The sequence below is a fragment of the Varanus komodoensis genome, unplaced genomic scaffold (assembly GCF_004798865.1).
Source record: "Varanus komodoensis strain SLA01 unplaced genomic scaffold, ASM479886v1 scaffold4, whole genome shotgun sequence".
Classification (NCBI taxonomy): Eukaryota; Metazoa; Chordata; class Lepidosauria; order Squamata; family Varanidae; genus Varanus; species Varanus komodoensis.
In genome coordinates, this window is record NW_025335941.1 from 30699181 (window position 1) to 30725764 (window position 26584).

Below are 26584 nucleotides of genomic sequence, written 5' to 3' on the forward strand. Positions count from 1 at the left end.
GGAATGGGCTATTAACATATTTTCAAACAGGTCTAGTGTGAAATAGTGATTAGAACTCTGGGACTCAGGAGACCTGGGTTCCAGTTGCCACTCAGCAATGAGTGACTTTAAGTAAGTCATGGAATCTCAGCCTAACCTACTTCACACAGTGGCTGTGAGAATAAAATGGAGAGAATAAAACTCTCATAAGCTGCCTTGGGTTCCCTCCATGAGGAAAAAAGATGGGCAGTACATGCAATTTATTAATAATGATAATGATAAAAGGGGAATACATTACTTGTAGATATCTTAATATTTGTGGATCAGTTATTGAATGGCAGGTAACTCATTTTCCTTGAGTAAAACATTTCTGAAACAGATGCAGTATGCCTGAAATTTTCTGCCTTGTGTCATCTGTCACTCAGTGTGTTCCTAGGACAGGTGTGATGCTGTTCACTGTTCACTGGATTTTGTACCCTGCACTAGAACGGCCCATTGCATCATAATATTTTTCTCCTGATTTATCCAGTTTAAAATCCTAAATACTAGTTAAAGACACATCAACATATACAGTGGTACCTTGACTCACAAACTTAATCTGCCCCAGGACTCTTGTCATGACCCAAATTGGTCGTGAGCCAAGTTAAATTTCCTCATAAGGTTCAATGTAAATAAGGTTAATCTGCTCTGTAACTTTTTTTTTAATCAGAAAAGTGTGAAGCAAAGTGACAAAGAACAACAAAGATCGCAGCCATCTCCCCGCCCACTCCTAGCACGAGCATGGCTATCTCCCCATTCCTGCAGCATGACCGCGATCGCCCCTGTCATCCTGGTGCACTGGGGGGGAGGGAGAGAGACGGGTACAAATGCAGGCGCACTTGGGGGGGGATGGCTGAGCTCGCAGTTGCGCCCCTGCAGGAAAGAAGGGCATGATCTCGGCCACCGCCCCTCCCACCAACCAGCACGATTGCAGCCATCTCACCCCCACAACCTGAGTGGGGATATGGCCACGATCATGCTAGTTTGGGGCGGGGGATATGGCTGAGATCGTGCCCATCTTTCCTGCAGAAGTGTGCCTGTGATCACACATGTCTTCCCTGCATGAACGCAACTGCGATTGTGGCCATCTCCCCACTCGGGGGGAGGGTGCGGAGATGGTCACGATTGCGGTTGCCACCCAATGCGGAGTTCGCAACCTGAGTCAGAAGTTTTATGAATTTTTGTTCACAACCCAATTTGGTCATGAACGGAGGTGTTTGTGAGCCAAGGTACCACTGTATTATAAGCTTAAAGACAACAAAGTTAGGATAGCTAAGGATACAAAATACTGAAGAAATGTTGATATTTGAACATCTTAGGGGTGGGAAAAATCTTGATTGCGGGCTTTAGCCTTATGCTAAGGGTAGACTAGATCATCTTCTGCAGTGCTTACCAACAAAGGTCACTGCCATAACCCCAGAAATAGTCTGCTGGTGGGTTGGAAGATGATAAGAGAGTAGAGGACATGGGCCTCCTAGATCTCTGTTCCTACTCTTGTCCAGTGCCAGATAAGCAAGCTAGATGGGCTCAGGGGCCCATGCAGCTTAAAATACTACAAAAAGGGATGGAAAGGCTGTAAAAGCACCTGCTGCTGCTCCCATTCTGCTCAGCTTTTCCCAATATGGCTTTGGATAGACAGATAGCTCCAAGATCAGAGCCCTCCATATATCAAGTGAAGGCTCTTTAGGATTTCACTCTAAATAGCTCACTGTAACTCCAGACAGGAAACCATTAAATAATGCTATATTAAACCTGTCCTAGCTAGTAATCCTTGGGTTTTATTTTGTGAATAATTCGTGGTTATCAGTAGTTCAAGAATATAATCAATTCAAACATTTTATTATTGTGGATATATTATTAATGTGCATATATTTCTGCTTATTTTTTATCCCTCCATCCCTCCATCTCTCCATCCATTTCTTTTTTAAACCACATTTTTATACAGTTACTAGGAACTGTAAAGTTTAACAAAGTAGTAGCTATGTGCGTTTGTTTGTTTGTTTTCACCATTTCTATACCACACTTCAAGTCAACATTTCCAAGAAGATTTTTAACAGCACAGCAGCAGAGAAGTTCTCTAAACAAACACCCAGGGTTGTAGCTAAGGCTGTCCAAACTGAAGGCTCCTTCAACAGCAGGCTCTTCTTTCCTCCACCACTTTATGGTAGCAATTTTCATTCTACATGGAAAGTCAAATTGAATGTGTACACTTGACAGTCAGCTAAAGAAGTGGAGACATTTCAAAAGGCATGGTTCCACTTTTTTGATATTATAAGAATTAGCTCAGTTATTAATAACTTGCTACTAATTTATATTGGTCATTTACTGAAGGTCAGTATACAGATTCATACACTTCTGTCTGTGTCTGATATTCCTCAACCATTGCATCTTCTTTTAACCCTACTCAGACATTGGCAAATCAAAACGAAAGCCCTTGTAACCATGCAAATATATGTTGATGGACAGGGGATCGGTCTGTTGCTTATTGACAGGACAGCTTTTTGATACCAGCTTACACTGCCAGTGTGGTCCCTGAAATACAGCATATTGCCTCCTTCGAGTTTCCTTCCATCTGTTTAATAACTGAGTCCAATATTCACAATTATGAAGTGATCTCAAGGGGGTGAAAAATAATAAGTGAAACTAGAAAATAATGGAAGTGATCAAACTGAATGAACTATGAACACATTCTGAAAAAGTAAAAGCAACCTAGACATTATACAGATTGAATTAATGGGAAATAAAAGTTAACCATGCTGAGACACCCAGAGGGAACTGCAGGGGACAAGTCAGAGAAAGTATGATTCAGTTATACAATTCTGTGGTCCTTAACTTCTAACAGTATATTCTAGAAGAGGAAGTCTATTTGTATTGAAAAGAACACTGATGACCAAAAGCAAACCATAAACCTAATAAGGAAAAAATGTATGTAGTCTATTAAAATGACACATGAAGTTGACTCTGGCATGCCACCCAGAATGTGGAGCTCTCCACACCCAGGAGAATTGTGTGGTCATTCTGGACTTTCTGTTGCTAATTAAAACTATTTTTCTCTCTTTCAGACATTTGGCCTAACCATGGTGATGGTGGAAGGGCTGCAGCTCAGAGACAGAGCACACACTTGCACGTAGAACATCCTAGGTGCAATCCCTGGCATGTTTCAAATTGGTATTAGCCATTTTAAGCATTTTGCATTGGAGTGGAAAAGTGGTATAAAAATTCCCACATGCAAATATAAGAAATGGAAATCACGTTTAACTCTACTATCATCACCCTGCATGGTCCGATTTTGGGGATTTTGCAAGGCATTGCCATCTTACTGTCAAGCCTAGCTGCATGTCTTACAAGCCATTAAACTTGCTTTTTAAAATCAAATGTGAGATTCAGGATGCATTCTTTTCCCACTCACATTTCTGTGCTTGTTCAGCATGGCCATGCAGCTGGAGAACAAGCCACACTACTCTGACAATGCTCACTTTCTTAAACTGCAGCATCTCCAATGTACTGAACATCTACAGCTTCCTGTAGAAGTGGACTATCTCTATCTCGTTGCTTCACAATTGGAATGCTCTTGAAACTAGGCATTCATGTACCTCCTATGCCAGGTGATTTTTGTACTGCCCCAAACAGTCAGGTATTCTGTTTGCTTAGAAGAAGATAAGTAGATAGCAGCGGAGTTTTTCTCTCCTGACTTCCAGAGCCAAGCTGCTAATAAGTAAGAGTTGTAAGCGAGGAAGTGAGTGGTGGACAGAGCAAACATACTATAATTCCTGAAGGTGGAAAAGGCAAACATATTCATGTTCAGTGTGCGAGATGTAGAATGTATTGTGTCACCTTGCAGCCGCACTGGTGATTATTTTTAGACTGCTGGGATTACGGATCAGCTTGTCCAAGATGCTGACAATCTGCTCAAACTTCGGTCTGTTGTTCCTGTCTTTTTGCCAACAGTCCAGCATCAACTGATACAAGGCAGCTGGGCAGTCCATGGGAGGTGGCAAGCGATATCCTTCTTCTACAGCTTTAATTACCTGTACAAGGAGAAAGATTGTAGAAGCTGAAGGACATGAGGGAACAATATCCCTTCTGGTTTTGCAAGTAATACCCATTGCATAACTGTGCATGCTTCATAGTTAAGAAATGCATTTATTTTCTCATTGTTCTAAAGTGAGTGTCTTCCTTTTGATCTGCAAATCCAGCACTTAACAAAAAGAAGTGACAGAGGACCCAAGAAGGTGACAGAGGAACCAATGGATAACCCATACGTCTTTGAAGACAGTGATACTCAATTTCCTCTGATGCTCAGATTTGATTAGACCAAATATAAGTCAATTGAATACAGCTCCTAAACTACAAACTTAATTGCTCCAAAGGGAAAACATCTGGATTGCTGTTGTACATTCATTTCCCCCTCCTCAAAAGCCTGAAGGAATTGTTATTTGAGATCACAGGAACATAGGAAGATGCCTCATACTGGTCCTTCTAACACAGTACTATCTACACAGGGAGGTAGCAACTCCAGGGATTCAGGCAGGAATTTTTCTCAACCCTGCCTTGAGATGCTACCGGTTGCAAGCAGGGGTCTTCTGCATGTGAAATATGTGCTGCACCACTGCGCTATGGCCCTTAATTTCATGATATTTCACTTAGTATCTAGTGACACAGACACACAAAGTCCTATAGTACTAATATATATGTACAGAAGTGTATAAACAATAGGATGTACATAAATATTCATATTCAATGATTCACAGAGAGAGGGCAGTATTCATCTATAAAGTATCCATTGGCAGCTAGTAGCCTAGCCAATTATTCATCCCATCTCCTTCTGCAGAGAGGCAGTGCTCCTTGCCATTATAAGCAACCGTATGAAAGAGAGCTATCTCAAATGGCATAGGCAGAAGACAGAACAGTTGCTAATTCTAGAAATATTCAGTTACACCAAAATATCCATATTTTTGCATTGTTCAACTGAGTTGGCTGTAGATTGTCTGAGTTATATGACCGCTGACAGATGAGTTAAGGGCCTAACAAGTACATGGAGCAGCAATAACCCTAGATTGCCAATAATTGCCATAACAAGCACATTTCCAGTACTGTTGGGTTTTGGCCCAAGATGCTGTGGTTGTGTGGTTTGTGTGTGTGAAATCAACTAGAGGTTGTGCTTCCTATTATTCCCATAGGAAAATGACTGAAGAGTAGCAGACAGCATTAAAAAAATACTCTGCGGTACATCATAAACAATGCTGCTTTCTAATGTTCATTTGAAGAGGAACAATTGAAATGAAATTAACTATTTCCAAATCAGCAAGCTAGGTAAAACTATTAACTGGGCAAAGAAGGTGGTCCAGGGCCAACATAGCATTTTCTGATCTCTTCACAGTGGAAGCTTTGAATCCATCTTTCTCTCCTGCAAGAATCTCTTGTCCCTTCCCTTTTTGGTGTGAAAGTTACATTTGCCCGATGTTAACATTACTCATGGTTACTTTTAACTGTGGATCAATCCTGGTGCAGCCATTATACCATGGTTAATGCTGAAAAGGAATAGCAGCGCAGGATTTATATGGGAGAGAGAAGACAGCATAGCTATCTCTTATCTGCAGAAAAGAGATTAGAAAACTGTCTGCAGTGGTCCAAAAATAAAACAAAAATTGAATAACAAAAAGTGCCTGGTTCTCTCTTAACCATATGTTTGTTTTATGAAATAAAATTCGACACACAAAATTTAGTCCCATTTGCAATACAAGTACAGAAGTAGCTAGATTCTGCAACTTGTAATTACTCAAGTGGAATAAATCTAGGCTAAAGCAAGTGAGTGATATGGTATGTTTTACAGAAAGTCTATATAGCTAAGAAGCATAAAAGGCTGGCAGATCTGCTTAAATTTCTCCCCAGCAAAAAGAAAATATTTTCAGCCAGAAAAAATACATTCAAACTTTTACTTCTAGAATAGCAGCATATAGAAAAGAATAAAATCCTTTAAAAAGTGCACTGGTTTGTGTTGTTGAGTTTTCCTCTTACAGCTTGAGAATGTAATACAATGTACTCACATCCTGATTGGACATCTCCCAATATGGTCTCTCTCCATAGGACATCACTTCCCAAAGAACAATCCCATAGCTCCATGCATCACTGGCTGATGTAAATTTGCGGTAAGCAATAGCTTCTGGAGATGTCCATCGTATTGGAATCTTGCCTCCCTACAAGCAGAAAGCATTGTATATCATGGCAATGATGTAATATATTAGATCAGAATATATTCATTGTTAAAAAATCTTAAAACATTCAATGTTGCTGTCTTTTGGAACATGCATGTTACTCATGTCTCAAAGTAAAGCCCTGCTGAAATTCTGTGCTAGTCCCAGTGTTAAGAGATCAAAATAAGGGCTGCTTCAAATGTGATAACATTCATACATGGAATCTGCTTTCCACGTAGGAAAGATGTACATATTGAATGCATACTATCATATGGAGCAAAGACAGATGCCTGTTTTGCTGTGTAGGCTAGCAACAGTATCAGGGAGAATCAGTCTAAGGCCCTTTAACAGAAGGGGAGAAATGACCTGGAATAGACATACTGAAAAGAGTAGTGATCCAAAGGTGGATCCAAAGATGTCCTTCTACTGATGGAAAGCAGGCCCTTCCATGAGAAGAAGGTTAATGTTTCCACCCAATTGAAAAAGTGGAAACAATGGAAATAGGATTTGCTGTGGCTCAGTCTAGTTATGGTCACCATGCTTTAGTGTGATGTTCTAACATAATTATTGTCTGAAGATATCTGCCTGTTAATAACTATCAGAACTACTGTCAGAAAAATGTAGGAAACATGGTATGATGTTCCATGATTTTGCTGGAAGCCACATAAACCTCAATTTCATCTGCCAGGTTTAAATAAATCTTTTTCATGGCTGTCTTAAAGGATAAATGAGAATAATACAGAGACACACAGAGCACTTGCCTGTATTGATCTGAGTGTCATTTGAACCCTTTCTGGAATTTGTAACAATTCCCCTCAATTTTGCTAAATGTAGGCTATGCACTTATTTGGAAATTCCTACTGAATTTAAGAGGAATTACTTCTAAGTACACATGCATAGGACTGCACAGTTAAGGAAGAATGATCATACTCCAAAATAACTTTTAAATTGTTTTGGAATTCCAAAACTGTTTGTCACAGATAACTTCTAAAGTGTGGTGGTGGTACATGGGAGGACCTTGACCTTTTTGAAGGAAATCTGAATGGATAAAATAAGGAACATTTAACTTAACAAACATCTTAAAAAGCACAAAAATATCACAATTTCAAGTGTTTTTATAACCTTGTCCATAGTGATGGTGAATTTTGTAGGATAATTTAAGAGCATAAAAGGATGACTAATTTGTGTTAAATTACCTTGGATATGCTCCTTGTTTAGTCATACTGAATTTTTGCAAACAGAATGAAAAAAAACATTTGCTTGTTGGTGTTTTAGGCACTGAATGACCTAGCTGGTCCATCTTCATGTTATGCTTGACTCACAGACTTTTTACAGTAATAATCCAAACATCATTGAACTTACCCTTGTTGTATAGGCAGCTTCTGGATCATCCTCCAGCACACGGGAAAGTCCAAAGTCAGAGACCTTGCATACCAGGTTACTATTGATGAGGATGTTGCGGGCAGCCAGATCACGATGGACGTAACCCATATCTGACAAGTACTTCATGCCAGATGCAATTCCTCGAAGCATTCCCACAAGCTGGATGACTGTGAACTGAGCATCATGTTTCTGTAAAACATTTACAGCAACCTTTCAGCCCTTCAATGTACACAATGTACACATTCTTGAAAAGTCAGTGGGAATGGCTTTGTGAAACCACTACACCAAAATGAACCACTTAACATAAAACTGTCCTAGGTATTTCCAAATAAGATGTATGCAATCTTGTCTGCCCTTTTCTTCCTTCTTTTAGTTATAAACACACTTCATATTTCTATCTCCCCACCCCAAGATTGACTGTGGATGACTAATCTTGCTGAAAACTTTAATTATCAATAATCTGATGTCTTTCCCAAGTTAACTGGATAGACAGGAAGACTGATAACCTAAGATCACACATATAATGGATTCAGAGTGACACATTCTACTTTAACACCATCTTTTACTATTATCACTCATGGTATGGATGATACTGTTTCACTCTTTCCTTTTGACAAAGCTTGTGTCATTTGGTAACAAGTTCTTAAATGATCAGCCAGCAGTCAGAGTGGGGAAAACTTTTTTTTTGACAGCAGTTAATAAAATCCCTTTCTTTCTGAGACAATTAAAATATGGTAGGCCAAGTAGAGACCAAAGTTCTCCAGTCATCATTTATGATCCTCACATTGTTAATCTCCACTTGAGCTGGAAACGAGGGTGGCTTGCTCAAGAACCTCTCATGGGAGGAAAGAAATCCTTATGAGAGTAAATGTGATTTCTTTGAGAAAGTAATGGAAAATAGCTGGTGTCTGTGGATTGCATCAATATATATGGTTAAAAATGTTAATTTTAGCAGCCTCTAAAGTTTATACTGAAGTGAACATTATAGCCCTACTAATTATTTTTCACTTTGTACTTAAAACAAGCTAGCAAACCTTCTTCCCATCTATAGGACACCCTTCCACCCTTTTCTTCATTTATTTCCTTGCTGCCCTTTTGTTGCTCCAATAGAACACCAGAGGCATTTCTCAGTGTCAGAGAGAAAGAGAATACCCTTTCCTGCCCCATTCTAACACATCTGGAGCAACAAGCCAGGCAGCTGGATGGAAGGTTCATGGTAGAGGGGTAGGTGATAGGAAGGAGGTTTGGCTCCCAAATTGGGGAGGTGGGCTGTGAAAGGAATCAAACTCTATCAAACTCCCAGACATTGGTGGTATAATAAGATCCTATTTGGACTGAGAATTCTCCATGTTAGTAAAATCATATTTGTGCTGGGAACCTGATATTAAGCTTAACAGGAAATTCTCCCCATCACTAATCTTGGTCTTTGTCCAACAAGCCATGCCAATATTGTGACATACACAAGTAATAGACTGGGTAGGGAAAGTTAAAGTTACAACTTTAAGGCAGGTATGTAAAGGGTTCCCTTATATGCCAAGATGCTGTTTGATGAGTTCAAAGACAAAAGGACTGGGGCCAAAATTACTGAAAATGTCATTTAAATATATTTTACTTAAAGCTCTTACTATCAGTAAGTAAGCCCTAGGAAAGGCATTTCAGCATTTTTGAATGAGGAATGCACTGCACCAAAGCCAGAAATTCCACAAAGAACAGGTGGTTGTGAGGGAACCAATCTTGGATTTCTGGAGAAGCACAAAGGGATTCACTTCAAGGAGGACAAGATATGGTCTAAGGTTTTCCATATCTGCCTTATGGAACAGTCATTCTACTACTTTTTACCTCTTTTTAAACGTAATGTCAATAAGTCTGAGATTCCTTTTTCGTTTATGCGAAATGCACTTGATGGTGGACTGTAAATAAATAACAATAGTAATAGTAATTGTCGTTACTCCTTTTTTATACCTGCCACTCCTTAGGCCTAGCAACTTACTCTTTGTATATGGCCAGTTGCCCTTGCAGGGAAGGGTTAGGCAGTCTACTGAGGCTACAGGAAAAAAGGTAAAAACTCTGCTCGCAATTCCCCTTCTACTTCCTCCCAGTTCTTTCCTTGGATTAAGTCTTTCTCTAGAAGACATACTTACATTACAAACCATTATGATCAAACTAATGTTAAAGTCTTGTCAGTATCAGTCCATATATTCTCAGGTCTTTTTACCCCATCTTAACATTTTCAGCACTTTTAGTATATGTTAAAGATTGGTAATAATTTGAACCCTCAACACATACATACTGAAATTTAGGTATTCAAACCTATGTGACCATACTTTTTTCCTTCCATTTTCTTTCTCTTGCTGACATTTATCAATAAAAAATAAGTGAAAATGATGATTACAGATTCCCTTTTTATGATGGATGTAATTGTTCTTTTAGAGAATGTTAATTCTCTATGAACAATTTACATGATTGTAAGTAGTATTTCCATTTTCTTTGCTCTATTTCTGAGTTCTGTGTTGTTGGATTGTATTGCATATTTTGATTATATTAGATGTATTAATTCTTTTAAATTGATCAATTGTAGCCTGCCTAGAGATTCTGCAGTGCTGGGCAACCAATATAATAACTAAAAACAGAAATGCATAATAAAATCAAAATGAAATTCCAGCAGAAGTGCTGAAAGTTCAGGCAGACCCTGTCAAAGACCAGGCCTGATATGCCATTCAGAACACTGAACATCATCATCATCATGTTATCAATAAGGTACTCACTCTCAAGAAGCTATCCAAAGAGCCATTTTCCATATATTCAGTAACAATCATGACAGGTTTGCCTGTAAATGTATTAAATAAGAACTGTCAATCTCACATAGACACAGAAAAGTCAACCCAACTCAAAAAGTAAGCTCTACAAAATGTAGAATGGATTAAGGGAGAGTAGAGTTGGTAGATTATATGATTTAAGAATGCCATCTCATTCTAAAAGTTTCCTTAACACATGGTGTATTAAGGAATAGCAATAATTGATTAGCTACATAATGATTTATTGCAGCCATGAGCAGACTTCAGGCTTACAGTATCTACTTTTTTTTTTTACTAGAACCCTGAGATATACCAGCTGGAGCCTGATTAAACAAGAATGCACTTGAGTACATGAATTTGCTCTGATTGCTAGAACTGAATGGAATTCAATCTTTTCATACACAAATCCACTCTTAGTTACCCAAAGATCACTTGACTTTAGGTGGGAGATGAGTCATTTTTAATTGTTGCCACTGTTAAGCAATTATGAATCAGAAATCAGTGTCAAGCAACCAAATTCTGCAAATTTCTTACTGAGCACTGTCAGTAAGAAAATACCAGGCTAAGGTGAGCCATGTGATATCTGAGGCAGTGCAACAGCTACAACTTCCTAGTATAGCAAAGTTAAATGTAATCTCCCTAGACTTTAGGTATCCAGGATACAGGTACAATATTAGCACTCCAGAAGTGCATTAGGTAATCACTCTTTAGGAGGTAATGATTCTTTAGTCTCAACTAATTTATCAGAATATATTTTATCCTTGATTCCAAGGGATCAGACTAAATTAGAGCAACTATTCATGGATAAAGCAACATTTGTCACTTAATTGCTCATGGGCCTTACTCCTGAATATATTTACTTGAAAGTAAGTCCTATTGATTTCAACAGAAGAAGCCTCCATTTAAATATGCTAGGATCATAGAATGGGCCACAGAGGAAAGGGGTAGAGGAATATTAGAATAAATACATATACATATATACATATGCGTTAATATATAATATCTATTCAGAAGCTAAAGCAAGTATGCAGAACTCCCTGGCTTGGGGAAAGATCTGATGTATTTGGGATCCACTGAATGGCTATGCCTTTTTCTACAAACTATTTATCAGCTGGTGCTTTCCTAGCATTTGTGCAGTCTTTCCACTCAATTCCCCATCCCAGTTCTGAAAGTTAGATAATTAAACTAAAATATTCTGGTACTTTTGATATTTTGGTTCCATTAATCTTGCCTTTTTCACCACCCACCACTAGAATGTGACCAGTATGATCTCAGCTGAAATAATTTCTACATCCCTGTGCTACGTAATAGGAAGTGCATAGAGCAAACCACTGCTTGTAATTACTGCTTCCTTTTTTCTTGTTCTTGTCTGAAAATTCCAATGTACTGTCAACATATTTTACCACCTTGACGCAAACTTCCTTCCATGATCAGGAGCACAAGCTGACATATACCTCATCATTGTGGAACAAAGAGGCCACATGTTCTGGGCATGTAAGGACAAGGGAACATCACAACAAAGCATCATCAGGCTTCCTATGAATTATCACAAGTGTGAAATACATCAGGAATAGAAAGCCATAGTTATTTCCCTAACAGGCTTCCCACTCCCTAAAGGCAATTGGACACAGTTCTTTCGTTTGCCCTTTGTGGAGAAACAGTGCCGAACTTATGCTCCAATGAATCTTTACAAAGCTCATTCTTTCAGATCTTTCTCGTCAGGTCTGACATGAGTTATGGCCTGGGAATCAGACACTCCCCTCAACCAATAATCCACTTAGCAACTGCTTTAACCCCTCAGGGATATTGCTGCTGCTGTCCGCTGCTTTCACTTCATAATCAATACACACTTCTGAACACAGTAGAATATTCATGCAGTTAATTATTAATAAACACATTACAGCTGCAAATAAATAAATAATTCATTTGGTCCCAGAATCTTGTGCTTCCTGGCTTTGTGGGTGGGCACTACAATTCCAATGTTATAAAATTTTCTAGCACTATTTACCTTAAGGCAATTGTATTTACATATGGCCATAATCAAAACGTAAACATTGTTATGTGCATTATATGCCACACATCCAAAAGTTTATTTAATGTCTTTCAGATGTTATTAGTGTAACAAGGGCATTTAAATCACACAATGCCATATTCTATATCAATGCTAGTTGATAAATTTCATGTTTTACTAAAATAATTAAATTAGATGCAAGGCTTCCAGAAAACAAGTTTCACCTTTCTTAAGTCAGATCATTACGTACAATTTTATCCCTTCATAGTATTCCCTTTCCCCAGAGGTTAACACACTATAACTGAATGCAAATAATGAATGAGTTCAGATCTTGGAATGGGTTATTCTGCAGATTTACAAAAATAACCTGTAGACTTACTGGCATCCTGTTTGCAACATAACTAAATGCCAAAGGTGCTCTCTATATTCAACTAGAAATAAATAGTAAGCAACCCTAAATGCTCTTTTGATAGGAATGAACAAGTAATAGCATTTGCTATCACTTTTTCTGATAGCAAATGCAGCTGATGAGTGTCAATGTAGCCCAACAGGATTGCTATGAATCAAAAGGAAGATAATTACATGTTCAGAGGAATGTTACAGAGTACAAATAATCATTAGGAAAAAACAAAAACAAATCAAAAGGGACAAAACTCATTGATCTCCCAAATCCCACTGAGCATAATCAGCAGCTATAGCGCATTGTCCATCAATTGAAAAGGGGGAATGGAAAGCTAAGGGAAGAACAGGAGAAGGGAAGGGAAAGCGGAAAGCTTTGAGCTTCGTGCTCCATCTCCTTCCAGCTTTTAATATCCAGAAGAAGGCATGACTGGTTGGCAAAATAATGTGTATAAGGAGCCCTCCTGTGAGGATAAATTGCTGTGTTTTTGTTGTTTTTGTTTACATATCCCAATGGTACTTTGTAATAGAAGGTTCCTGAGTATCTGCCATTTTGGAAGAGATTTGGAATTACTCAGAACTAAGGTAACAGCTTCTATATTCTAGATGATGACCCAGGTACATGGAAGCATTTAGCAGTGTGAATTCAAAGAGAATGACACTGAAAATAACAAGCACAAAAACATTGAATAGATTGCTATAAACTTGTGAGCTTAGAGCATTGAAGAATGATATTTACCAGTTCAGCTTGCTAACAAAGGTAGATTAAAAACACCCACACAGAGACCTGGTTTGTACCTGATGGTAAGCAACTGGGGTGAACCCAAAGCTGTTTTCGGGTTATGAGTGGCTTGTTAATCCCTAATGGGTTCACATGCAATGGCAAGCTATGATGAGACTACAGCATGGCTGGAATTTTTATAAGTCAAAATTGCAATAACCATGAAAATATTCATCCATGATGGCTTTCCCTGACTCACTCTCTCTCTCTCTCTCTCTCTCTCTCTCTCTCTCTCTGTGTGTGTGTGTGTGTGTGTGTGTGTGTGTGTGTGTGAAGGAGAGCGGAAGGGGAAGTGGAAGATGAGAGAGACCGGCTCAAAGAGAAAAAGAAACAATTGGAAACCTAATTCCAAGTACCTGGGAAGCGCTTCCACCTGAGTGAGCTTGCACACAAGTGTTCTGGAAAAGACACAGGCCAGACAAAGCCCAGTCTTATTCAAGTGTTGATTTCCATCATGCAGTTAAAATTCCTTGAGAGACAACAAGGATGAAGGACATAGACTGGAGAGAAACTATCTGCAGCAGGAAGTCTGCTCCCTACCCAAAAATGATTAAGAAATATAGAAAAATCAGGATCTAAATGTGTGTGTGTGTGTGTGTGTGTGTGTGTGTGTGGGTATTCCACAATTAGCATTGCCTTCCTAATCCAGATTATCATTTTCCAAGACATGCGGAATGGTGGGATTACAGTGGGGCAGGCTGGGGCTACACTCATTTTCTTCTTTCTCTCATTGCATGTGACATTTAGAACACCTGAACAGAGTTTGTGTGAATCTGTCAAAAAGAGCTATGGCATGGGCCAGTCTGAAACACAGGATATTTGTGTGTGCATTGTAAACTATTTTTAAAAGATGGGATATCTGAGGAAGAGAGAGAATAGATCTGTTCAAGGCCCTAACATCAATATATCTTGAGGCTTTGATGATGCCTTTTCCATCTCCAGAAATGCTTCCTACTCCCATTCATCAGATAGTTACAGAAATGATTCAATAAACTATCACAGCCTTCTTCAACCCAGTACCCCCAGGACTAAAGTTTTTAGACTAAAGCCCCAGCATATCTGCCCAATGGCCATGCTGGCTGGGGCTGGTGGGAGTCCATCAACATCTGAAGGGGAATGGGTTAGGAAGGCTGATGTATCACAGTAGGGTGGGGCCTGGTAAGAGATATAATTCCGCTCATCATTCTCCCTTGTCCTGGAAGCCTGAAGAACAAAACAAGGCTCTTTTACATGTTCATGACTGCAACAGTGAACTGGAGGACTCCTTTTGGGGCATGGGAATAAATGGCAGCTCTTTGGTAAGGCACATGTTTTACATCTGGAACATCTCAGGTTCAATTCTTGGCATACCCAGCCATGGCTGGAAAAGAATGCAGCCTGAAAGCCTGTCTCTCATTGCGGCAGTTGCTCACATTCCACATTCAGAGAGTCATAAGGCTGTCTACAAAAGCTCCTCCACACTTATAGCCAGTAAATGGAAGTACGCACACTGGTTCAGCCTCAACACTTGCACATTGAGACTGGTGCTAGCAAAGGCAGTCTCCAGCCTCTATGTTCAGCCTCTGTGCTTACAGGAAGCCTAATCACATAGCATTCTCACTGGTTCCAATAGCCCACAGCTGTAGGCTGTATGCACATAAGCTGATGTCAGAATGTCCCAGCCTTTATCCCCAGCAACTGCAGATAGGGCAAGAAAACTCTTCCCGGGAACCCCGGACGGTCACTGCCATTCAGTGTCAACAAGCATAGGTGGATGGACCAATGGACTAACTTAGTATAAAGCAACCTTTTATGATCCTCTGTCAGCATTTAATTACAGGTCACATTTTCCGTAATATGCTTTAAAGTTCTCAGTAAAACAAGAACAAGATTATTTGATGAACAGACACACCAATGCAATAGAAAATGGCACATCATACTATTCATGGCAAAACCTGCCTGGTTACAACCTGAATCTCTTGCCACATTATTAATGTGGCATGAGTATAACATTAATAAAGGAAGAAATGATGTTCAAAGCAATAAAAATTCTGCTTTATTTATCCTGTTCTGAACACAGATTTTTTAAACTAACATTGAGTTGGAAATGTATGTGGAATCAGAAACATATGTGCCAAAGAAAAGCTTCATATTTTAAAAGAAACGTTCCATGTTCATTTATCAAAAAGCAGCCATTTACATGATAACAACTTGTGTCAACAGTGTTTCTAAAATTTATTACACTAAAATGCTACAAATTGCTGTAAATTATTAGTAAACTAAGCAGAACATATGTGTTGGCTATTAGGACTGCTGCCTATAGGGCACCCTGGAGACCAGTGTGGAAGGAAAGTTCAGCACAGAAACAAATATGGAACAGGGGAATAATTCAGTGCTGGAAGAATGGACTGAGGTCTTATTTAGCCTCTGTACCTTATCACATCTCTAGTGAGTAATAAGCTATGCTGCCCCTAAACGGTATGTGTGCCTCTGGATTCATGCACAGTCTGTTACAGACGTTTGCCATGCAAGTTCTTAAAAGTTAGCCCTTAAGATCCAATCAGCATGAATGGCCAGTTCATTTGTAAGGGCCATTCATCAAAATTTGGTTTGCCACTAAGAGTCCCTGGGCCTATTTATCATATGTTTTATATATACTGGAAGGTTTGTTTGGCAAACTCTTCTCAAAAAGAACAGCTATGGATAATATGCAAACTTTTTCAGTTTACTTGAAACTTATCCAGGCTACCTTTAAGCACCACATAAATGCAGGTAGAATATAATTCAAATGCACTGGAGAATGTATAATTAATAATATATCCATACAGAAAGAAAAATATACTTGACTGTTGAAATCTTAATGCTAATACAAAGCATATATTTGATTTGCCCACTCAAAAAGGATGAGAACACCTATAGTGAAAATGTCAGCAGCAGCCAAAAAAAAAAAGTATTTAGCTTTGTCTGTCAAATATCTCATATTATTCTTTCTTCTAAAGAAGCCCATCTTCTAACAAGCTAGGTATTTCATGGTTATTAAACAACAAGCCATGACTCATTAATCTGTCCTCTTATGGAGTACTCGCAAACATGACTACTAAAGAAATGAAACTCTGAATCTGCAAGATGTACAAGTGAAATGACAGTTTTGCTGACTGAAAAATCTTCCAGTAGTCTAGTAACTAGACAAATGAACTGTATGGGAATGTAGGTAGGCTAAGGATCTGAAATCTACATATGAATAATCCAAGAAATTAAGAAAGCCTAAAAGAGAGAGGGTCAAGAGGCTGGATCATTTAAGAAAGAGATCATAAGATGTAATGAAACAGGAACCTGGTAGAGAAAGGAGGAAGTTGGGTAAAGAAAATGTGTTTGCACAATATACCATGTATAATCAATATACATTTGTGTGGGAGCAGGATGGCCACCAACTCCACACATTGGTTTGGATCCAGATTTAGTTGTACTTAACAGTAGATCCAATAGAATCAGTAGACTTAAATCAGTCAAGTCTACATTAAGATCTACTTTTTAATGGGTCTACTCAAGGTATGACTATAGCTGGACTTGATTCATTTATTGGCCATGCTTCAAGTTGCAAATCTATGGGCTGTGTATACAACATCAGAGACCTTGCCAAATATAAGGGTCCTTCCAGAAATTAGTGGTTTGTGGGCATGTCGTATGAACAGTTGAACGACTAGAGAGAAAAGCAGGAAAAAACAGTTGTCACAAGAACAACATGTTACATGTTATTAAAAAGAAAGGGGTGAATGGAGAGACAAAAACACTGCACAAGCAGAGAGGTAGACAAACAAAAGCAGAACAGATAAGCACTGGTTTGACTGGGGAAAACGAGTAGTTATACCTACTCATAACTATGAATAGTTATTGGATGATATTATACCACCCAATAGCAAAGGCTTTCCGGGCAGTTAACAAAAATTAAAATTAAACAAATGTTAAAAAGACATACACATGAACGTAGAAGAATTAAAAACCAAAGAAAATTGTAACAGCAATTGCAATTGCTGTAATACAGCACAGAAGCATGGCAGTGGTACAAAATAAACTGGAATATATAAAAATAAAATAAAATAAAAAGTTAAACTATTAAAATACTGAGAAAACAAAAAATTTCTACCTGACACGGAAAGGAATACAAAGTAGGTGCTATGTGCACCTCTTTGGAGAGCTCCTTCCAATACCGGGGTGCAACAAACAAAAAGGCCCCTTTCCTGGTAGCCACCTGCCTCACTTTCCTTGGAAGGGGCTCCTCAAGAAGGACACCCAAAGTTGACCTCAGGTACTGTGTAGTTACATATGGGAGAAGTTGATTGTTCAGATAACCTGACCCTAAGCTGTTTAAGGCTTTGAATATCAGTACTAGTACTTTGAATCAGGCCCAGACTTCAACCAGCAGCCAGTGTAGTTGGAAGAGAACTGGCGTAATGTGTTCTTGCAAGCCAGTCCCCTATTAGGATCAGTTATTAGGATTATTTGGATCAGTTGATGTTGCCAGACTGTTTTAAAAGGCATACCCATGCACAGCACATTGCAGTAATCCAAGCAAGAGGTTGCAGAGCATGGATAACTGTAGCTAGGCTCTCTCTGTCCAGATTGAGTTGTAGTAGGTATATCAGTTCAAGTTGAAAAATGTGCTCTGGGCCAAAGAGTTCACTTGTGAGTCAAGTGACGACTCTCAGTCCAGAAGCATTCCCAAACTAAAAACCTTGTTCTTAAAGGGAGAGCAACCCCATCTACAGGTTGAATAGCACCCAAATGGACAGAAACACCCACTAACAGCACCTCCATCTTATCTGGACCGAGTCTCAGTTTCTTGGCTGGCTTCCAGTTCATTACCATGCTCAGACACTGATTCAGAGGGGTCACTGCCTCACCTGCGTTTGATGAAAAATAGAGGTAGAGCTAAACTTCATATTGGCGACACCTCAGCCAGTTCCTCCACATAACCTACCTTAGCAGTTCAGTGTAGATATTTAATTGCATAAGAGACAAAACAGAACCCTGTGATACTCCTTGGCATAACTACCATGGCACAGAGCAATAACGCTCCAGCAGCACCTTCTGGAATTGGCCAGCCAAGTAGGAGTGGAACCACTGTAGTACAGTGCCATCTACTCATAGCCCAACCAGCCTATCCAGAAGGATACCATGGTCAATGGTACTGAAAGTCATTGAGAGGTTCAGGAGAATCAACAGGGTTGCATTCCCTCTTTCTTTTGCCTGGCAAAGGTCATCCCACAGTGTGACCAAAGTAATTTCCACTGCAAAACCAGGCATGAAGCCTGATTGAAATGGATCTAGATAATCCATTTCATTCAAGAGTACCTGGATCTGTTCAGCTACCAGGCAGGGAATGCTGACTACTGGCCTATCGTTGTTGACATTCTCTGGGTCCAGAGTAGGTGTTTTCAGGAAATGGCTTAATTGTAGCCTCTTTTAGAGTAGTTGGCACAGCTCCCTCTCAGAAGGAGGCATTCACAGCCTTCTGTACCCAAGTGGAAATCCCTTCCTTAGTTACTGTAATAAGCCATGGGGGCAAGGGGCAAGCACAAAAGTGGTGCTGGATGACATACTTTGGACATCAATTAATGAAACTCATCCAATAATACTGGACCAGTCAGTGCTGTGGGTGCCTCTGCTAATGGCATCAATTGTGGTGTCCAATCCATGACAAATCCAAGTGACTTTATCTTCAAAGTGCTGAGCAAATTCATCATAGTGAGCTACTGAGGCCTCCACAATTTCTTTTTCTGGCCCAGAATAGAATAGGCTAGGAACTACTCAGAAAAACTATGCTGGACAACAATGAGAAGATGCAATGTTGGTGGAAAAGAACTTCCTCTTTGCCATCTTCACCACCATAGAGTAGGATCAATAGTGAGCTCTAACCTGTGTTTGACTGGACTCAGCATGAGGTTTCCTCCACCTGCACCCTAGCTGTTTCCCCTCTTGTTTCATTGCCCTCAACTCAGGTGTGTACCAAGGAGCTGGCTTGACTCTGCTCAAGGCAGGAAGTTGCTTGGGGGTGCTTGTGTCAACCATCTGAGCCATCTCTGTATCCCAGAGAGTCACCTGGGCTTCAACAGGAGCAACAGCCATACCAGCTGAAAACTTCCCAGAGCCCAGAAATGAACTTCCCAGAAATGATCAGGATCCATTAGCTTCTTGGAGTGGATCATTTGAAAAGGTCCCCCATCCTTGTAGAGAAGAAAGAGAATCAAAAGTCTAAACCTTAGTAGAACTGGATCTGAACATCCAAGGGAGTTGTTACTAATTCCCCACTTGTTGAACTGAAAGGGACAAGAAAAAAGCAAGCAGGAGAAATCTTTTGTATAGACACTATGGCTGGAAAGGGTTATGTGAGGAGGCAATGACAGGACAGCTTTAGAGATTACAGAATATTGAAACAAAGTAAAGATATAAGAGAAACAACTGAAGGAACTGCTCCTAGTATAACAACTCAAAGAACACCCATTTAACTATATAGTTCTTTCATGATTTAATACCAGTAAATATTTTTTATCAGAAATGATGAGTTTAAGACTAATCACTCTAGGGAAAATAACTTACCTGCATAATGATAATTAATATATGTTTTAATATGTTTTGTCATTTCAGCTTTTTGCACACAATATAATATTACTAGCCACACGGTGATAGCAATATCTATAAAGGGACCCAATTTTCTAGTATGTTTCTTTGCCATACTCATGCTTTCACCTGCTATTGAGTTTTTTACTTAATACATCAATATACTCTTCAGGCTGTGGCATGCTGGGAGTTGTAGGCCTTTCTCTGAACTTGCATAAGATTGCACTTTTCAAGTGCATAAAGAGACCCATGCAATAAATGAAAACCCAAGCTATTACATGGGTCAAGCACTACCACATGATATCAATCAATCAGTCAATTAATTAATGTATTTTGCTGCCTATTGTGGTTATTCAAATATTTACCAGATGCTGACACCATGAGGTAATGTGCAGTACAGTTTCCTAAGTTCATCCAAAATGCTTGCAGCCAGAATGCCTGCAGCTGTTAAAGAGCAGATCAGTCTGCAGCATGGAATCTAATATTTTACAGTCTTGAATGACAACTGTAAAACCTTGGCATCCTTATCACCACAGGACAGTGTACAGCGCACAGAATTCTCCAAAGCTGCTAAATCAGGATTAATAGCTTTTTGAATATGTATTAACTATTCCCAAACTTCAGAGATAATAGCATGTTCTGTTTAATATAAGACATTCTCTCCATATTAAATAACTGGTAAATGTCATTTTGTTCACTAGTCATCACTAATTATAGGTATCTTATGAGCAACACTAGCATGTTCACAGCTCAGGGACAAAGAATGTTGTCTGACAATGTGGCATCAACTCTTCTGCAACTTGCACTGACCAACAGGCCTGAGATCCTAGAGTGGCTGGACAGCTTAGGCAGCTGGGAGAGCAACCCTATTGTCCCTAGACAGCATCTGAGGGACCATAGAAGTATCCTATGGTCCCTCTGTGGTCAGAGACAGTGTTGGGAATAGAAACCCACAGCCCATCCCCCTCTTGGAGCCAGCACAGAAAGAGCCTTCTCCAAGACTGGGAATGCAACCTTTGCAAGGTGGAAAAGCAGCTGTTTTAGTGGACAAAAAGGGAATAAGACAGCTTCTCTGGATCCTCTACAATCTCTCTCCTCCTTCTCCAAAATGCCTTTGCTAAATGGACCGGGGGGGAGGGGCAGTCCAGTGAAAATGCAAAGCAAGAAGGCAAGGATGAGCATAAGCAGCTGAGTTTAGGGGATTATGAGCAACATGACAGGACTCCACCATAAGTGGATTTGGTATATCTTACAAAGAGCATTTTTATAAGCCATTTAAATACTGCCAACAAGCTATGGGCTTAAAAAGTACTAATGGGCCTATAAATTGGCTGAGCATTTTCCAAGTGTGTTATTGAAAATGGACAGGTGACATTTGCTTCATTTATATGTGTGTGATTTTTCATAGTCATTTCAGAGATGGGAGCAGGGGGTTGTTGCACATTTAGCAAAATCTGAACTTTCCCCGTTCGTATTAGACCAGTGGAGGCAGAGTTCCAATGTCAGCACTGTGGGATAGACTTCAGTACCAAGGATAGCTCCTTAAAAGTTTGGGGCACAGTCCAGGTTGGAAACACAGCCCCACAGACACCAAAGCTGCCAGCATTCATTGTATTAGTCACGTCTAACACAGGCATAAGAGGAGGCAACTCTAACAAGATAGGTCTCCTTCGGTTATGCTTTGCACCTTCTACACAACATATCCTAGCAGTTTCAATGCAGTACAAGAAATGTTTTTGCATTTCTCTTGAAGCATTTATTTATTTATTATATTTGTATGCCACCCCATCCTCCGAAGGGCTCTCTGGGTAGCTTACAATAAAAACAATCAGAAAAATAAAAATAGACAAGTAAATAGAAACAATGAAAAGAACAATAAAAGCCAGCAATTACAAGGAGAAAAACCATTAAAATAGTGCAAAACTGGCAAACAGATGCTTGCTTTAAGTAAAACATGTCATATTTCTTTCAGTCTGAGGGCTAAATTCAGTTTTGGAGAAGCTCCTGGGCTACTTTTGTGTGGTGGGGACATCCAAAAGCAGCAAGCAACCAGAATACATTTTGGCTTACAGTTCTTAATGCTAATAGCTAAGCTTTAGAAGGTGCTTTACCAGCTTTCAAAGTAGAAGCGGGGGGGGGCAGTGATGTGACTAGCTGGATAACCCTGTAGTGGGAGGGTGGGTCTGGCTTGGGGCCTCAGGTGGGCAAGATTCGGCCCATGGGCCTTCATTTCAACACCTCTGCTGTAAGTACCCCAGAAAGCTCCTCTCTTCAAGCAATAGGTTTCCCCTCTGAATGCACATCAATAATTCTAAATAAAGTCTATTCAGGTTCTTACTTTTCGTGACAACGCCTTCTAATCGAATGATGTTGGGGTGATCAAATTGTCCCATGATGCTTGCCTCTCCTAGAAAATCTCTTCTCTGCTTCTCTGTGTAACCAACCTTCAGTGTTTTGATGGCTACTGATATTTCTTTTTTTGAAGGAAGCTTTAAGCGACCACTGCATACTTCTCCAAACTCACCTGTCAATAAAAACAAAACATAGGAAATCCTGAGTTTTTAGTTTGCATGATAAGGGATGAAGAAAATTGTACTTTCCATCCATATGTTGTATATTGTGCATTAATGACAAAGACATAAGTAAGTCTGTTCTGGGATAACCCTGAATCATTCATATTGCTCAGTTTTTCTGTCACAAAGCTACAGTAATGACAACAACTTACCTTACATTAGTGTAGCAGAGTCCTCCTAGAGCAGCCTTCCCAAACCTGGTGGCCTTCAGAGGCAGTTGGACCACAGCTCCCAGAATTCCCATCTGGCAGGGCCAGGCACAAGGTTGGGAAAGGCTGTCCTAGAGAATGTTCAAGGACTCAATGCATGCTGGAATGAGGCTAGAAATGCCTGCCCCCGCAACATTCCTGTGCATGATGATCCCATCCCACTCAGCTCAGACCTTGAGATATTTTTAATTTAGGGTTTCCAATCACGGTGAGAGTTCTACTCACATTCAAGCATAGTAGAGTCTTAAAAATGGCTGTCATACATGGGTATACAGGGGGCAGTGACAGCATTTGTGCATCCATTACAATACACACTGAGCCATTGAATGTTCAGCCAAACACCTGGACTGGGTTGCAGTAGCATTTCACAGCGAAGCCAGGTTTTTCAAGCAGCCATCGTAGTATGTTTATTTATAAAATTTTGTGAAGCCCCTGATTTCCCAAGCATTGTGCCAAATAGCTGTATGCAAAAGATAAATGCACTTATTATACATGCCTTTTCTTAACTGAACTTATATTAGAAACTTATTGTCATGTGCAACAGGCTTGCAAAATCAGTTCAAGAAAGTAAGCACTTTCTAGCACCCAAACAATAATGGTCTGTGCTTGCATACTTTTCTAACAATTCAGTCATTACTGTGTCTCATTTTTAGGATCAAATCTAAATATCAGTCACTCTTCACACATCTCTGTGCATATGCACTGTATTCAGAAACTGTCCAGAGGTGAAAACAGAAACATCAGTTGAGTTTCCTCTTGCGCTATCAGCAGTAAGTGAATATATATAATGAATACAGGTGCAAAGGTGAAGAAGAACATGAGCCATATGACAATTGTTCAACCTGACAAATTTTCGCAGAACAATGAATTTCAGAAGCTAGTGTCTTCACAAGCCCTCAATATTTTTCCCTCATAGACATTGCAAACAAGTACTAAAGAAGGGATGGCATTAAAAGAGTATTGAGCAACATAGCAGAAGGAAGTATTTCCATACATATTGCACCATACAATTTGCCATCTTTTGCCTTTGGGTTTAGGTCAAAAAGGCCATTTTGACTATAAAGGTGTTTTGGATTTTCCTCCAGACAATTTAATTATGCTAACCCTAATCCTAAACACCCTGCAAAAGCATTCTATGAATAAAAAAGTAACCTCTGTAGGAGACTACAACTGCAAGCATTGCTTACTCAAGGCAAACAGCACTTCTATTTAAATATTACCATGAGATTGATATTGTGAGGACACTGTTGGAGTAGATAGTGAAAGCAAAACACTTGAGGGGTTTAAAAAAACTCTTTTAAATCTATCTTGTGGTGCTCACTGTTGTATTTTTTAAATGTCCCTCTTTTCTTGTTATATACTTTAATGGTCTTAACAGCTATATGGTGTTCTATTTATTTACCATTACATGACAGCCAGAGGAATTTTTCCTTCTGTTTGAGCAAACTTGGCTGTTAAACCTAGGAATTCTTTGCTTAAGAATGGAATTAGAAGGAAACACTGGTTTTGATGTCTGATTTTAATTAATGAGTTAATTTCTATGCTTCCCACTAGCTGAAGCATTCTGGACAGTTTACAATATTCATAACGTACACTAAAGGGCAACATAAAATACAAACACTAAAACATCATAAAGTTCACTACACAGACGTTTGAAAACAAATTGAAATTACTTAAATACAATACGTTAAGAAAATAAAATAATTAGGTAGAATACAATTTACAACCTTACCCAAAATACAGTATAAATTAGCTAAAATATAGTTTTTGCCCCATTTGTCTTTAAAGATTGCGGTTTGCTTGCCTGATTCACCAAAGGAGCTTCATGTAATGAGGCATGTAAATGATGCAATTCTTTGTTTAAGTGCTGAACATACTTGGTATTTATGAAAGGTTAAGAAAAATTAGACGTTGCATGGAAACCAAACCAAAAGCCCTCCTCTCACCAATATTGAACCTAATCTAGCTCAAGGACCAAATTCTGTTTCAGAAAAGTTCCTGGGGGCTTCATTTCAATGGTGGATGGGGTCAAAGTCCAAAGATGTAGGGCCAAAAACACCAACTTAATTTACATATAACTAAGTCTTAGGATAGCATACTAAAAAGGAGAGGTATCACTCTGCCAACAAAAGTGCGTATAGTCAAGACTATGGTTTTCCCAGTTGCAATGTATGACTGTGAAAGTTGGACCATAAGGAAGGCTGAAGGAAGAATTGAGGCCTTTGAATTGTGGTGCTGGAGAAGACTCCTGTGAGTCCCTTTGACTGCAAGGCGATCAAACCGGTCAGTCCTAGAGGAGATCAACCCTGACTGCTCTTTAGAAGACCAGATACTGAAGATGAAACTCAAACACTTTGGCCACCTGATGAGAAGGAAGGACTCACTGGAGAAGAGCCTAATGCTGGGAACAATTGAAGGCAAAAGAAGAAGGGGAAGGCAGAAATTGAGGTGGCTAGATGGAGTCACTGAAGCAGTTAGCGTGAGCCTAAGTGGACTCCAGGGGATGGTGGAGGGCAGGAAAGCCTGAAGGAATGTTGTCCATGGGGTCGCGATGGGCTGGATACGACTTCGCGACTAACAACAAGTCTTAGGAGGGATATTTCAACCCTTTAGAATTAAAAAAAATTCTAAACCAACACAAAAACCAACTCCCCCCTCCCCCACACATACACATTAAACAATCAGGACTTGGAAGAATTAAAGGATATGGCCATGGAAGACCATTCAGGACTCCAGTGCAGGGGCATATTTTGCCTTGAGGCCTTAGGTTCTGCACTCCTGTCTTTCACAGATACAGTTTTAAGTTAATCCAGAGGGAGAGTTGAATAACACACTTTCCTTCAGCACTGACTTACCAACAAGCCCTCATCATAAACGTATCTCACTACTTAGACAAGGATTGGAGTCTTTTTTGTACCTGAGTCAGGTGCAAAATAGCAGGAATGGAAAATCACAGAAGGAACAAATAGGGTGCAGAATGGATTTCAATTTTCTCTCACATTAAAAAGAAAAGAAAGAATTTAAAATTCACTGTTGTTTCTCTCATTAGCAGCCTAATTTAGGGTGGGAGAAGCCTCGGTGATGGGAATAAGAAACTCTTACTGATCTACTGGTAACCACTCAAACATCTAGCAAGAGATCCTGATCTATGTTCTGCTCATGCCTGACTTAGAAGAAATTAGGCCTGTCCTCACTCTGCTCAGTAGTACCACTACTGTTTATTAAAGTGTTTATTAAAAATGAAAATACCTGTCAGCATGCTGTACCCTGCAGGATTGACAGAGAGTATACCTAGTTATTACAGCTACAGAATGAAACAGTTGAAGTGGCAAACTGTCACAGCTCCTGTCACAGCTCTTTCTCCACCTGCCGCATCCTTTGCCAGAGCCCTGCTTCAGACACTTATCCCACTCATGGCAACCTGGAAAAGATATCCCTGACCGCATTCATGCTATTCTTTCTCCAGCCAAGAATATGCTGCTGCTGTTTCCACAGCTGAAGATAGTGGTGTAGGTCTACAGTACTGCCTCTCTGAGTATGAATGAGCTAAAAGGGACTACTAGACATGGCTGAGTGGTATAAGCATTAACTTCCAGCTAACGCTTTGGAAGACTGAATCCTGTT

General features: G+C 39.6%; 1 protein-coding gene across 3 annotated transcripts in view; it reads right to left on the minus strand.

Annotated features, from left to right (window-relative positions):
- EPHA3 (EPH receptor A3) overlaps nucleotides 1–26584 on the minus strand; it is a 239559-nt gene that overhangs the window by 12790 nt on the left and 200185 nt on the right. For all 3 annotated transcript variants that reach the window (XM_044442162.1, XM_044442161.1, XM_044442163.1), the window contains 5 exons: nucleotides 22517–22702; nucleotides 10361–10422; nucleotides 7575–7784; nucleotides 6066–6215; nucleotides 3853–4046 (listed from right to left, as the gene is read on the minus strand). In XM_044442162.1, coding sequence (XP_044298097.1) covers nucleotides 3853–4046; nucleotides 6066–6215; nucleotides 7575–7784; nucleotides 10361–10422; nucleotides 22517–22702 — 802 coding nt within the window. The remainder of the gene's footprint in view (nucleotides 1–3852; nucleotides 4047–6065; nucleotides 6216–7574; nucleotides 7785–10360; nucleotides 10423–22516; nucleotides 22703–26584) is intronic.